This window comes from Aethalodelphis obliquidens, unplaced genomic scaffold (assembly GCF_003676395.1).
Source record: "Aethalodelphis obliquidens isolate GAN/ISIS:26980383/991018 unplaced genomic scaffold, ASM367639v1 scaffold15, whole genome shotgun sequence".
Classification (NCBI taxonomy): Eukaryota; Metazoa; Chordata; class Mammalia; order Artiodactyla; family Delphinidae; genus Aethalodelphis; species Aethalodelphis obliquidens.
This window is the reverse complement of record NW_020837959.1, coordinates 11,175,559-11,187,960: the sequence shown is the minus strand read 5'-3', so window position 1 is coordinate 11,187,960 and position 12,402 is coordinate 11,175,559. Positions and strand designations below refer to the sequence as shown.

Below are 12,402 nucleotides of genomic sequence, written 5' to 3'. Positions count from 1 at the left end.
CTGTATTTGGAGGATTTTCCATCCATCTTTCTGTTGTTGATTTCTAGTTTAATTTTGTTGTAATCAGGGAACGTACTTTGTATGATTTTAATTTCTTTAAATTTATAGAGGTGTGTTTTATGGCCCAGAATATGGTCTGTCTTGGGGAATGTTCCTTATCCATTTGAAAAAAAATGTGTAATTTTTTGTTGTTGGGTGGAGTATACTATAAATGTCAATCAGGTCAAATTGATATTGTTTTTCAAGTCTTCTATATTCTTACTGATTGATATGACAACGTATTACAGCGTGGGTGGCTGGCTTAAACAACAGAAGCTTATCTACTTACAAGTCAGGAGACTGGAAGTACAAGATCCAAGCATTGGCAAGTTTGGTTTTTCCTGAGGCCTTTCTTCTTGGCTTGTAGATGTCTTCTCCCTGTGTGTTCACATGGTCTTTCCTCTGTATGTGTGCATCCCTGGTGCCACTTCCTTCTCCAATAAGAACAGATTGGATTAGGGCCCCACCTTTGTGACCTCATTTAACCTTAAACTACCTCTTTAAAGACCCTATCTCCAAATATAGTCGAATTGGGGGTTAGGGCCTCAACATATGAATCTGGAGGAGGGCGGGGGACATTTCAGTCCATGATACTGATTTTCTGTCTACTTGTGTTATTGATTACTGAGAGAGGAGTGCTGAAGATTCCTACTATATTTGTGGATTTACCTCTTTCTATAAGTTTTTGCTTCATGTATTTTGAAGTCTTATCTCAGCTCTCATATTCTGTGATTCACTATTTGCCCACCTCCACAGTTGAAGAATGGTAAAATGAACACCATATAACTACCACCTAGATTCTGCAATTAACATTTTACATATTTGCTTTATTAAATATCCATTCTCTGTTTCATCAATTTGCCTTATTTTTTGGTGGATTTCAAAGTAAGTTGTAGTCACTTTACCTCTAAACACTTAAGCATACATGTTGTTAACTTGAATTTAACAATAATTTAAAGTTCTTTTTTTGTTTGTTTTGCGGTAAACTTCATATGGCGAAATGTACAGATCTTGAGTTAATCGGTAAATTCTGCTGTCTATAGTAATACTGTATACTTGTCCTGTGATGTGGGACTTCTTGGACCATTGTATATTATCTGTTACTTTCCTCATAGGTTTTTGGGATCTGATTTTTGCTCATCTTAAGAGGAGGACTTAATGGTAGTGTTATCTGAGTTAAGTAATCGGGTCTGTATTTTTAGGGGTTTAGTCCTAGACAGAATTAAAATGATTGTATAAATAGTATCCATTATTAATTCAGTAAATATTTTATTTATTTTTAGTCTTTAATTGTGGTAAAATACACATAACATAAATTTGCCATCTTAACCATTTTTAAGTGTATGGTTCCATGGCATTAAGCACATTCACATTGTTGTGCATTTGTCGCTAGAACTCTTCATCTTGCAAAACTGAAACTCTATACCCACTAAACAGCTCCCTATTCTTCTCTCCCCCCAGCCCCTCAAAACCACCTTTCTATTTCCTGTCTCTGAATTTGACTCCTTAGGTACCTCATAGAAATGGAATCATATGGTATTTATCGTTTTGTGTCTGGCTTATTCCCTTCAGCATAATGTCCAAAAAGTTTATCCATGATGTGGCATGTGAGAACTTCCTTCCTTTTAAAGACTGAATATAATTCATTATATTCTGCTGTATGGATATACCACATTTTGTTTATCCACTTATCCATCAATGGATGCTTGGGTATTTATTGAGCAACTCATATATCAGTCACCTTTCATTAGATAAACACTTGTTGACTGCCTTTATGGACCTGATCCTGTTATAGGCATGAGGGATACTGCAGCAGTGAACACATGCAGACAAAATTGTTGCCTTCAAGAGGCTTATATTCTAGTGGGGACTGAGGATGGGGAGATGGACAATACACAGAGAAATGTATTTCTTGATTCCAAATTGCATTTTTTCACATTTTAGTGTTTCTAATATTGGGTTGTACTTTACAGTTGATGCCATCTTAGAATTATTTGACAGTGTTTCTTTTTTAGTAACACCTAAAATAATGGTATATCTTACAGTCAGTTTGAATCATAGATTTGGTGAATCACTATTAATAAGTCAATTGTTGATAAGTGCTGTGAAAAAATAAACCAGAACAAAGGGGATAGAGAATTACATGGGGTATCCACAAATAAGGTGACATTTGAGCAGAGCACGTGTTCAGTACAGGTGATATTTTTTTCATAGCAGGACTTCCTCCCTGAAGGACATAGTGTGTTGGTTCACATTCTGTTCTCACTCTGGACTGGTAACAGCTTGTGGACTAGTTACTTTGAGCAGCATTGGTATAAAGGGTAGAACCCTAGGAGGTGGGGGGTGGAGATGGGGGTTAGGGAACAGTTTGCAAGGTGGGCCCAGATCTTGTAGGCATGGTAAGGGCGAGGGTGACAGAATTTTCCATCTTAGGAACTGGCAACAGTTCTACTGGCTCGCAACAAAAACTTTGGGTCATCTTTGATTTCTCCATTTGCCCATACATTATACCCAGTTAGTCAGCAAATCCTGCCTGCTGTACCTTCCAAACATACCCCAGTTCTGACCACTCTCACTACCCCCACCCAAACCACCCTGGTGCAGGCCATCATCATCTTTTGTTTGGATTATTATGATAGCCTCCTAACTGGTCTCCTTTCTTCTATGCTTGCCTTGCTGTAATCTCTTCTCAATTTAGCAACCAAAGTGATCCTTTGAAAACATGTCTGATCATGTTACTCCTTTCCTAAACGTCCCCAAGAGCATCCTGTCACTCTCCAAGGAAAGGTTAAGTCCTTATGGCCTATAGGGTTCTACACTGTTTGCTCCTCGACTTCTTTGGCCTTATATCCTGCCTCTCTGCTTTTCGCTTATTCTGCTGTTAGCTGCCTTGGCAGCCTTACTGTTTCTTGATCGTATTGAGTGTGTTTCTGTCTCACAGCACTTGGACTTGCTCTTTTCCCTGCCAAGAATACTGCTCCCCAGATATCTGCAAGGCCCACATCCTCAGGTGTCTGCTCAAATTTCACCTTGTCAGAGGGCCTTCTAATCATGCTATGAAAAAGAGCACCCTTCTTTCCCCACTAGCACTATGTTTTCCCCTAAACCAGGATAGGCTGGTTATGCTGCAGCAGCAAACGGCTCTAAAATGTCAGGGACCTGAAACGACAAGGTTTGTTTCTTACTGCAGGCGTCCCTCCATTGTGAGTTGCCTGGCAGGGCCTGTTCCGTATTGTCTTGAACTCTGGCATCTGGCTCGTAGCATAGCCACCATCTTGATCATTGGCCAAGGGAAAGGCCATTCACTGGCTCTCCAATATTTGCCTGGAAGTGACATCTACTATGTTGACTTGGCCAAAGCAAGTCACATTGCCATATGCCACTTCAGTTAGGGGCAGGTGTGGGTGGGTAGCAGTCCTATCTTTTATCTGAAAAGAGAGCAGGAAATCCATGGTGGGTAACACAGCCTTGCTCTTTACCCTGCTTAATTTTTCTATAGCATTTATTTATATCTGACCTGATATTTACCTTGCTTTGTGTATTTTCTTTTCTCTGCTGTCTAGACTGTAGGTACCACAAGGGGAGGGACTTTGTCCATCATTTGCTGCTATACCCCAGGACCTAGGATAATGCATGGTCTGCAGTAGTAGGTGCTTATTAATTGTAGAGATGTGAGTGAGAATACCAAAGCAAACCATTTATTTGTTCATATGGCGACATGTAAGCCATTGGGAGTGTGGAGCAGGAAAGTTTGAGGAGAGAGCACACTTACTAGAGAAGAGCAGTAGCATTGCTGGTCAGTGGAGAGTGTCAGTTTGAGATTTGAGACCATGAACCTACAGTGGCATCATGCAGGCAGCAAGGAAGAGGCAGGAATGAATAAATAATGGGACCCATTTCACAAGGATCGGTGAAGTCCATGTTGAAGGAGGAAACCTTCAAGGTGCACCTCTGTCACCTCTGCTCCGTCTTCAGTCCTGTCGGAATAATAAGGGAGGAGCTTGCCTTTCACCAAGGAGGCCCAGTCTCCTGGGATTGTGATTGCGGTGGCTGTAGCAGTTTTCCCTATATTCTTTCTTTTTTTTTTTTTTTTTGTGGTACGTGGGCCTCTCACTGTTGTGGCCTCTCCCGCCGCGGAGCACAGGCTCTGGACGCGCAGGCTCAGCGGCCACGGCCCACAGGCCCAGCCGCTCCGCTGCACGCGGCATCCTCTCGGACCGGGGCACAAACCCGCGTCCCCTGCATCGGCAGGCGGACTCCCAACCACTGCGCCACCAGGGAAGCCCCTTATATTCATTCTTTATTTACTTCTCACTACTCTTGAGGTAGTGTCTCTTATCTTCATTTTACAGGTGAGGAAAACAGGCTGAAATTGCTCACGTTAGGACTTAGGTTGGTCAGGCTCACAACCACGGTGCTTTCCGGTACGTTTGGGGTACTAGGTGGTGGGGACTCCGTTTTCTGGGGGGCGGGGAGCTCCGTTAGCTCTTAGATTCCCTGGAGCCTCGATTGCATCTTGGTCGTGAAAATAGTATGCAGCCACTTTACCGATGGTTGCAGTTTAGCTGTTTGTAAGACCGTACCAGAGAGGAAGTAGTTGGGCTATTTTTATATATGCAAACAAGTGCAATTACCACACTACCAACCATAACTAGTAGATTCACTCCCCATTGAAGTGCACCTCACACAATCTGAGAATGTCTCTGTCTGAAAGTGTCCGTGACGCTTCCCTGTGGTCTTGCCTGTTGATGATCTGGACATTTCATTCCCTCAAGGAGCTGTGCTAGGCTTTATGGCCAACATAGAGAAGAGAAGGCAGGTGGCCTCCCTCGGGAATCTTTAATGTAGTCGGGAAGGCAAAACAGGTTCCAGACCCTGACTCAACTAGTACCTGGAAACGGGGATGCAGGTTGGGGGAAGAGCCCCTCAGGCTAAAATGGGAGAGACTGATGTAAGGAAGTGGGAACTGAGCTGTTGTTTGAAGTCTGCGTGAGATTTTTTTTTTTTAAGTGAAAATCCCATAGTACCTTTTTTTAATTCATATGTATGGGAAATGTAACAAGTATTAACATTTTAAATAATCTGATTTACTTAATGAACATTCTGATATGGAGAGGAAACTTCACTCTTGAAACACTTTTTCCTCATATAATTTCAAATTATTAAGAATTAAAAACATAATACTTTATAGTTTGATAAGATTTAGCCTATCACTTCTCTACTCAAAGGTTATTAAATCTTACAGTCTGAGCCAGTATTACCACCACACAACTGTAAAATAAATTTATTGATGATAACTTTATAGAATTTACTCCCTGTATTTGATGTTACAAACTTTAGGGTCTTCGAGATATGCAGGATCCTTGCATGTAACCGGCATAAACCCCATTATTTGAGCTCTCTTAATTGCTTTTGTGATTTTTGTTTCTTCCCACAAAGACCTGCTATGTGCCTTCCATAAATGCATCTAGTAAATGGAGAAATAAACTGGGATAAAAGCTGTACATTCTTATAATCTACACGTTTTCCACACAAGATAGATTTTTTCAGAGGCTCCTTATAAGAATTTTCCATTGGAACAGGCAGGTCCTCATTGCTGGTTGCCTGTTTATATTGTGAACAACTTCTTCTCCACAGCACTGCATGAGCCCCAGAATCTGTGAGGCAGACAGCAGCCGTTACGAAGTGCATTAACGTTCCCCTTCCTAGCCCACTGCAGAGGGCTACCATAGCTGCCATGGTTCGTTGCCCTTCCTCTGCGTGAGATTTAGACAAGGCTCCAGGGTGCCTGTGGTGGAAAATCTCAGCAGACCACTGCAGGCAGCAATGTTAGCACTTTTAACCGCTTCTTAAATTTCTTAAAGTAAATGTTTATGTACGTGAATCCCAGTCATGCTCAGGAGCTAACTGGTCAGTTTGATAGAAAACATACTCCCCTGTCTGTTTCTCTATACTTGGTGACCGTTTTCTGAAAAGGTATTCCATGGTAGTAAACTTGGTTTGGTCTCGTCTAAGAGCCAGATGAGAGTGAAGCCTGCATCAGCCGATTTCGCTTGTTTTCCAGTGCCCTTTGATCACTTACCTCTGCAGGAAGATGCTTTGAAAATATATGTTGATACGAATTAAATTCCAGATTGTGTGAACTTTGTCTTCATTCTAATTCAAAAGAAGTGAATTCTCTTGCTTTTCAGTCGTGTGGTTTTTAAAATCTTAGGGACAGTCATTCTGAAAGCAGTTTTGTTTTTCCCTCCAGACAAAGCACCTGTGTCCAAGGGTCTTTTACTGGTCCCCAGTGCCCTGTCCCTCCTGCTGGCCCTCCTCCTTCCACACTGCCAGAGGTTCTTTGTGTACGACCTTCAGGCAGTCAAGGACGACTTCCAGGTGAGCTCCGCTCCACTGGCCTCTGGGAGGGGAGAAGGCAGGCCTTCTTCTTTGATTTACCTTTCTTCCTGCCATTCTTAGTCTCTCAAAGCCTCTAAATTTGTAAGAAATATTATTTATTATTAATATTCCACTAACAAGTAACTTCTCTAGTTGTATTTATTGATAATTTCAGCAAAGCAGATTATAGTGAAGGAGTTGCAGTATTTCCTTTTACACATCTCTTTTCAGCTTCAGTTTTTACTCATGGGAATGCAATTTTTAATTTCAAGAGAATTAAACAATGTTAAATCTGTTTTTTGTATGATTAACATGCATACTTAACATTTTCAAAAACTTGCCTCAGTTTGAATATCTGTTAGAGGAGCTAAGCTCTCTCAGCTCTAATAGATTGAGAGTCTGTGAATTACTTTTATAGTGGTAGTTAAACCAAGTAGGAAATTTCTCTTGGGTTTCTGCTGGTGGGAAGAGCAGAAGTCTGTGGCTTTCAAGATTTATGGGTTGATCACATGAAAAATGCTGGTGCTGGGTCTTGTCTGTGAGCTGGAGTGCAAAAGGGGTATTCCGGTACCATTTCCAGCTTGACAGGGATTTCCCCACGCCAACAATAAGCAATTCTCAGACACCAACTTGGGTGTCCTACAGTTGAACTCAGTTCTGATGCCATCTTCCCAGAGAGCATCAGATTCCACAGGGTTAGGGCTCAGTCCCACAGGACTGCCCACTGCGCTCGCACTTCAGATGCCAGTCACCAGCCCAGGTAGTTACTTGGACTTCTGACCGAACGGCTATAAATCGGAGTTCCCACGACCCCCTCCCTGGGCTCAATTAATTTGCTAGAAAAGTCCACAGAACTCAGAGAAACATTTTATGTACTGGATTACCAGTTTATCATTAAAGGATATAGATGAACATCCAGATGGAAGAGATGCATAGGGCAAGGTAAGGGGAAAGGGTGCGGAGCTACCGTGCTCTCTCTGAGCCCCACTCTCCTCAGATCTTCACATGTTCATCACCCAGGAAGTTCTCAGAACCCTGTCCTTTGGGGTTTTTATGGAGATTCATTACATAGGCAGGATTGATTAACACTGGCCATTGGCAGTTGATCCACCCTCCAGCCCCTCTTCCTCCCCGGAGGTCAGGGTGTGGGACTGAAAATTCCGACCTTCTAATCACAAGGTTGGTTCCCCTGGAAGCCAGCCCCCATTCTTAGGTGCCTCCAAAAGTCACCTCATTAACATGACAAAAGACACCGTTATAGCTTTCTTCACTTTGTAAATTCCAATGGCAAAGACCAAAATATATTTCTTATTATAAATCACAATATCAGAGAGTGTTAGTGCAAATTATGGTTATAACCTGCCACTTTTCTTTGCTAAATACTTGATTAGCCATTTTAAGCATGATAATCCACTCTTGAGCACTGACATCTTTTCTTCATAGGGATGTCATTAATGCCATTGCTTCGGTGGGCTTTGCCAAGTTCCTGTGATTCAGTTATTTATCCATACTGCTGCTTTCTGTTGGAATATAATAGAGCTTCAGTATGATTTCAGTTGCTGTAATACAATGATTCTTAATCCTGTCTGCACAGTAGAATCACCTACATAAAGTGTTGTTTTTTTTTTTTATGCCAAGACCTCACCCTAGACCAGCTGAGTCAGGGAGCCTAGTGGTGGGGCCTGGGCATTGGTGTACTTTTTTAGAAAGATCCCCAGGGGATTCTAGCATATGGCCAGCCCTGAGAACCACTGCTGTAAGGCAATGTCAGGGCCCTGTGGCCCTGAGTTGGTACCTTTCTGTTTGGGGGGTTAATTTGGTTCACCTGGCTAAGTTGGCAACAGTCCCCTTCTCCTGCACCACCTTGTGGGCATTTGTGCTCTAGAGGTGGGACCTGCCTGGATGGAGGACAGTCACCCTCTGTCTAGGAGTGCAAATAGCCACACTCTCCTGGCAGAACCTCTTAAGGAGCCCTCAGTGTGCATTTCTAAGAGCTGCTACAGAGATATGGAGAGTTTCAGTTCTACCTTGGGGAATCTGAGCTTAGAGTATTAAAAATAAGCAGTATAATGTAAACGTAATAAATGTGCCAAGGAAGAGACCTGAACAAATCTTACTCCTATTTGTTATTCTTTTTTAAATCCCCATCTAGATTTGGCGGTTGATTTGTGGAAGAATAATTTGCCTTGATTTGAAAGATACTTTCTGCAGTAGTCTGCTTATTTATAATTTTAGGATATTTGAAAGAAGATATGGAAGCAGAAAATTTGCAGTAAGTTTTTATGTATTTTCCCTTTGCTACTTAGGTTATAGAAAAAAAAAGTTTCTGTTTTCTTGTTTTTAAATAGTTTTATTTTGTTAAGCTTGGTGTTTCATTAACAATTATCTTTTTATTACATGATCCTCTGTCTGATTTGGAACATGGACATTAACCAAAGAAAAAATTTAAATTTAAGCGATTAGCATAATAAAATAATAATGATGTTAACAGATAATAATATCAGTGTGAGTGGGCAATAACTTTTTTTTTTTTGGCTGCACTGAGTCTTTGTTGCCGCGCGCGGGCTTTCTCTAGTTGCGGCGAGTAGGAGCCACTCTTCGTTGCGGTGCACGGGCCTCTCATTGCGGTGGCCTCTCTTGCTGCGGAGCACGGGCTGCAATCACGCGAGCTTCAGTACTTGTGGCTCACGGGCTCCAGAGCACAGGCTCAGCAGTTGTGGCGCACAGGCCCAGCTGCTCTGCGCATGTGGGATCCTCCTGGACCAGGGCTCGAACCTGTGTCCCCTGCATTGGCAGGCGGATTCCCAACTACTGCGCCACCAGGGAAGCCCAGCAATAACCATTTTAATAAGGATTTTTATTTTAATAAAATTCTAATCACTTATTTTGCTTAATGGTTTGTGTATTAGTTGTAAAAATAAGTCATGCTATAAATATCTTTTCTTCAACATACTTAGAAATTATGGAAGTTAATACATTTGACCAATATGGTTTCACTCCCTCACTTTGAAAAGTCTATTCAAACAAAAAACAAACTTTAAAAAATATATATATACCTGAGCTGGTTCTAATTAAATAAATGTTAGTTTATTTTTAGAAGACTCCTCTCTATAATGTTCTTCCTGTTTTATTTTTAGTCCTTTCTGCTGGGTTCCTGGGTTTTGTCGGTGGTGGGCGACTTTATCCTCGTTGAAGCTGTGCGGTATTCCTTTGGTATCACTGCAGCCAGGAATTTGCCTTCTGGATTGTAAGTAGCTCTCAAATATTAGCTTAATTCATAACTACTTAAATCTGACTTAAAGCATTATTATACATGAAAGTCAGTAAGAGAATATTTTAAACTTTTAGATATAGTAAAATTGATTTTATATGTAAAAATTCCAGTGTATACTTAACATTTTCATTATGTTCTTGACACAGAATCTGTTTTACACTCACTCTTTTTTTTAGCTTTCAAATCTCATATTTTAGAGAATTTTTAATGAATTTTCTCTTCTGGTCCTGAAGATAGAATTGTGTTTTCATAGTGAAATTTTGTCTTTGTAACTTTGTTAACTAATTAAACATAAAAATACAAAATTTAATTAATTAGATTAGGAAACAAAATTTATTTGTCTGAAGTTAAGCTTCTGAAGAATGTTGCTTTTCTTAAATTATATTGTTTATATATTTCCACCAAAGGTAAAAGAAAATCAGTATATAGGTTATAACTTTGTAGCCAATCTTCAGTGGGCAACCTAACTCATAGAGTGTCTGTGCTTTCATATTGTGTTGGTTTTCTTTAAAAACAAAATGAGAAAACATGTATTAATTTATGAAATAATTGGCATTTAGGAGCAGAGTTGTTAGCACATATAAATGCCTTTAAAGCATCTCTGAATTAAGTTTCTGAGACGGTTTTTAAGATATGAGATACTATAAAATAAAGGTAACATATTTAAAATTTGTGTGTACTAACTTCAGCCTTATTTTAATTTTCAGTATATATTTTTGAGAACTGTTAGGCTATTGCAAGTACCTTGATTTAGATTCACTTTGGATCTCTATTTTTAAAATACGGTTAGTGATCTTATAGCTCTCACACTTACATTGTTAATATTTATGGTAATAGCTGCCCTTCGTGGGATTTACTGAATTATTGGCATGAGTATTGATGTTTAGTTGTCTTAATAATGTATGATTCTGAATAATATTTTAATGGAGACACATAAAGTTCTGTGTCATAATTATGCAGTTTTTTAGTTTTACGGGTTGTAATTGCAGTTAGACTAAGAAGTTTAAGTTGACTATTCTGCTGTTGTGGTAAATAGTGTAGTCATTAGGAATGATTCCATGTTGATTCAGAAAAGAAGTAGCATTACTAAATCATTAGTTTTCCCCTAACGTTTCTCATTGAGGCCAATTCTTTTTGGTTCTTTATATGGCCTACTGAGTTGTAGAAGGGTTATGTGTATCGTGTATGTTTGTGTTAGAATAAATTTAGTGGATGGGTAGTAACATAGCTTTTAATTCTTATTTACATCGTCCCCTTGTGTGATGACTTTTTTTCTTCTATTGCACATAGAGTTGAATGACAGCTATTTCTTTGAATGAATGATACTTATTTCTTTATGGAATCGTGACTGGTACATATAAGGAAGATTGATTCAATTTTGAAGTTGGTGGCAATGTTTTTACTAATTCTTAAGGCCAGAAGGCTTTTACCTATTTAAATCTTAGCTAGTAGCAAGAATTGAAAATTTGAGTAAATTCAAAAGTTATAGGATCCCCTTTGAAAGACAGTGTGAATGTTAATTCAGACATCACCTGAATGAGAATATATTTCTCTTTCCTTTTAAATCATGAAACATTATAATATGGCTTTTTTGAATCTTGACACGTTCTCAAACATAAACTTCTTGGAACCTAAATCTTTACTTCAATAAACTTTGCATTTTGTAAATATATCTTTTATTTGATGGTAAGCAAAGCTTCAAAAATGCAGGAGAGGAAACTTTTTTAGTCAATGTGTTTTATAATTTGCAGTGTTTTCTACATAATGTCTTGTTACCTTTTTCTTTCTCATCAATGCCAAGTTTACCTGCACTTCCTGCAATTCTTCACTTCCTATTTAATTCTCTCTCTCTCTTTTTTAACCTCACCACTATTAAAACTTCTCTTATAAAGGTCACCAGTATCCAACTAATTTCTAAAGCCAGTGGCTTGTTTTCACTTGTCTTATCTGATCTTTCAGTGGCACATTAAATGCTTTTGACATCCCGTTATTTCATGAAGTAACCTGCTCGCCTGAATCCTAGCACCCTACTCTCTCCTGGTCCTCTTTGACCTCCTTTACTCTTTGCAGCTCCTTTCTCAAGCTTACTCCAGGTGCTCTCTCTGTGCTGTCGCGTCCACCCCCATGACTTCAACTACAGTTAGCATCTGTTGTTTGTTTCCCAGCTCTCTATTTCCAGTCCATGTTGCTTTCTTGATCTTTCTTCAGTCGTATTTCCTAGTGACTTCTAAGACTCAAGGAAAATTCATCATGTTCAGAAGCTCTTACCTCCTCTGATCACCTCTCTTTTTGCACTCTCATCTCCTCCTCCTTCTGTACTCCTTATTTTAATTAATGGCATTTTCATCTACTCAGTCATCCAAGCTGGAAATCTTTCCCTCTTCTCATCAGTGGCGTAGGGCACCGACTTTTATTCATTCGAAGTCCTATATAAGTCAGCTTTTCATCGCATCTCCTTGACTCCTTCTGTCATTATCCCAGTCTTAACTAGTCTTTTCTTGCCTAGATTTTTGCAGTAATTCTCCAACTAGTCTTCCTATCAATTCCAAAGTATTTCATGCAATGTTTTCAGAAGCTATCTTTCTAAAATACAAGTTTGACCATGCTAATCTTCCTTTTAAAAACCTCTAAGTCCTTATTTTCTTCAGAATAAAAATCAAGCTTCTTCAAGGTGGCATCAGGGCCGTCTAGAATAGTACAGATGGCTT

General features: G+C 39.7%; 1 protein-coding gene and 1 pseudogene across 3 annotated transcripts in view; one reads left to right on the top strand and one right to left on the bottom strand.

The window, feature by feature from the left end:
* UBAC2 (UBA domain containing 2) overlaps nucleotides 1-12,402 on the top strand; it is a 153,106-nt gene that overhangs the window by 16,722 nt on the left and 123,982 nt on the right. For all 3 annotated transcript variants that reach the window (XM_027115934.1, XM_027115936.1, XM_027115935.1), the window contains exons 2-4: nucleotides 6,293-6,420; nucleotides 8,573-8,692; nucleotides 9,558-9,667. In XM_027115934.1, the coding sequence (XP_026971735.1) occupies nucleotides 6,293-6,420; nucleotides 8,573-8,692; nucleotides 9,558-9,667 (358 nt within the window). The remainder of the gene's footprint in view (nucleotides 1-6,292; nucleotides 6,421-8,572; nucleotides 8,693-9,557; nucleotides 9,668-12,402) is intronic.
* Nucleotides 5,327-6,286, bottom strand: LOC113625412 (28S ribosomal protein S18c, mitochondrial pseudogene; annotated as a pseudogene).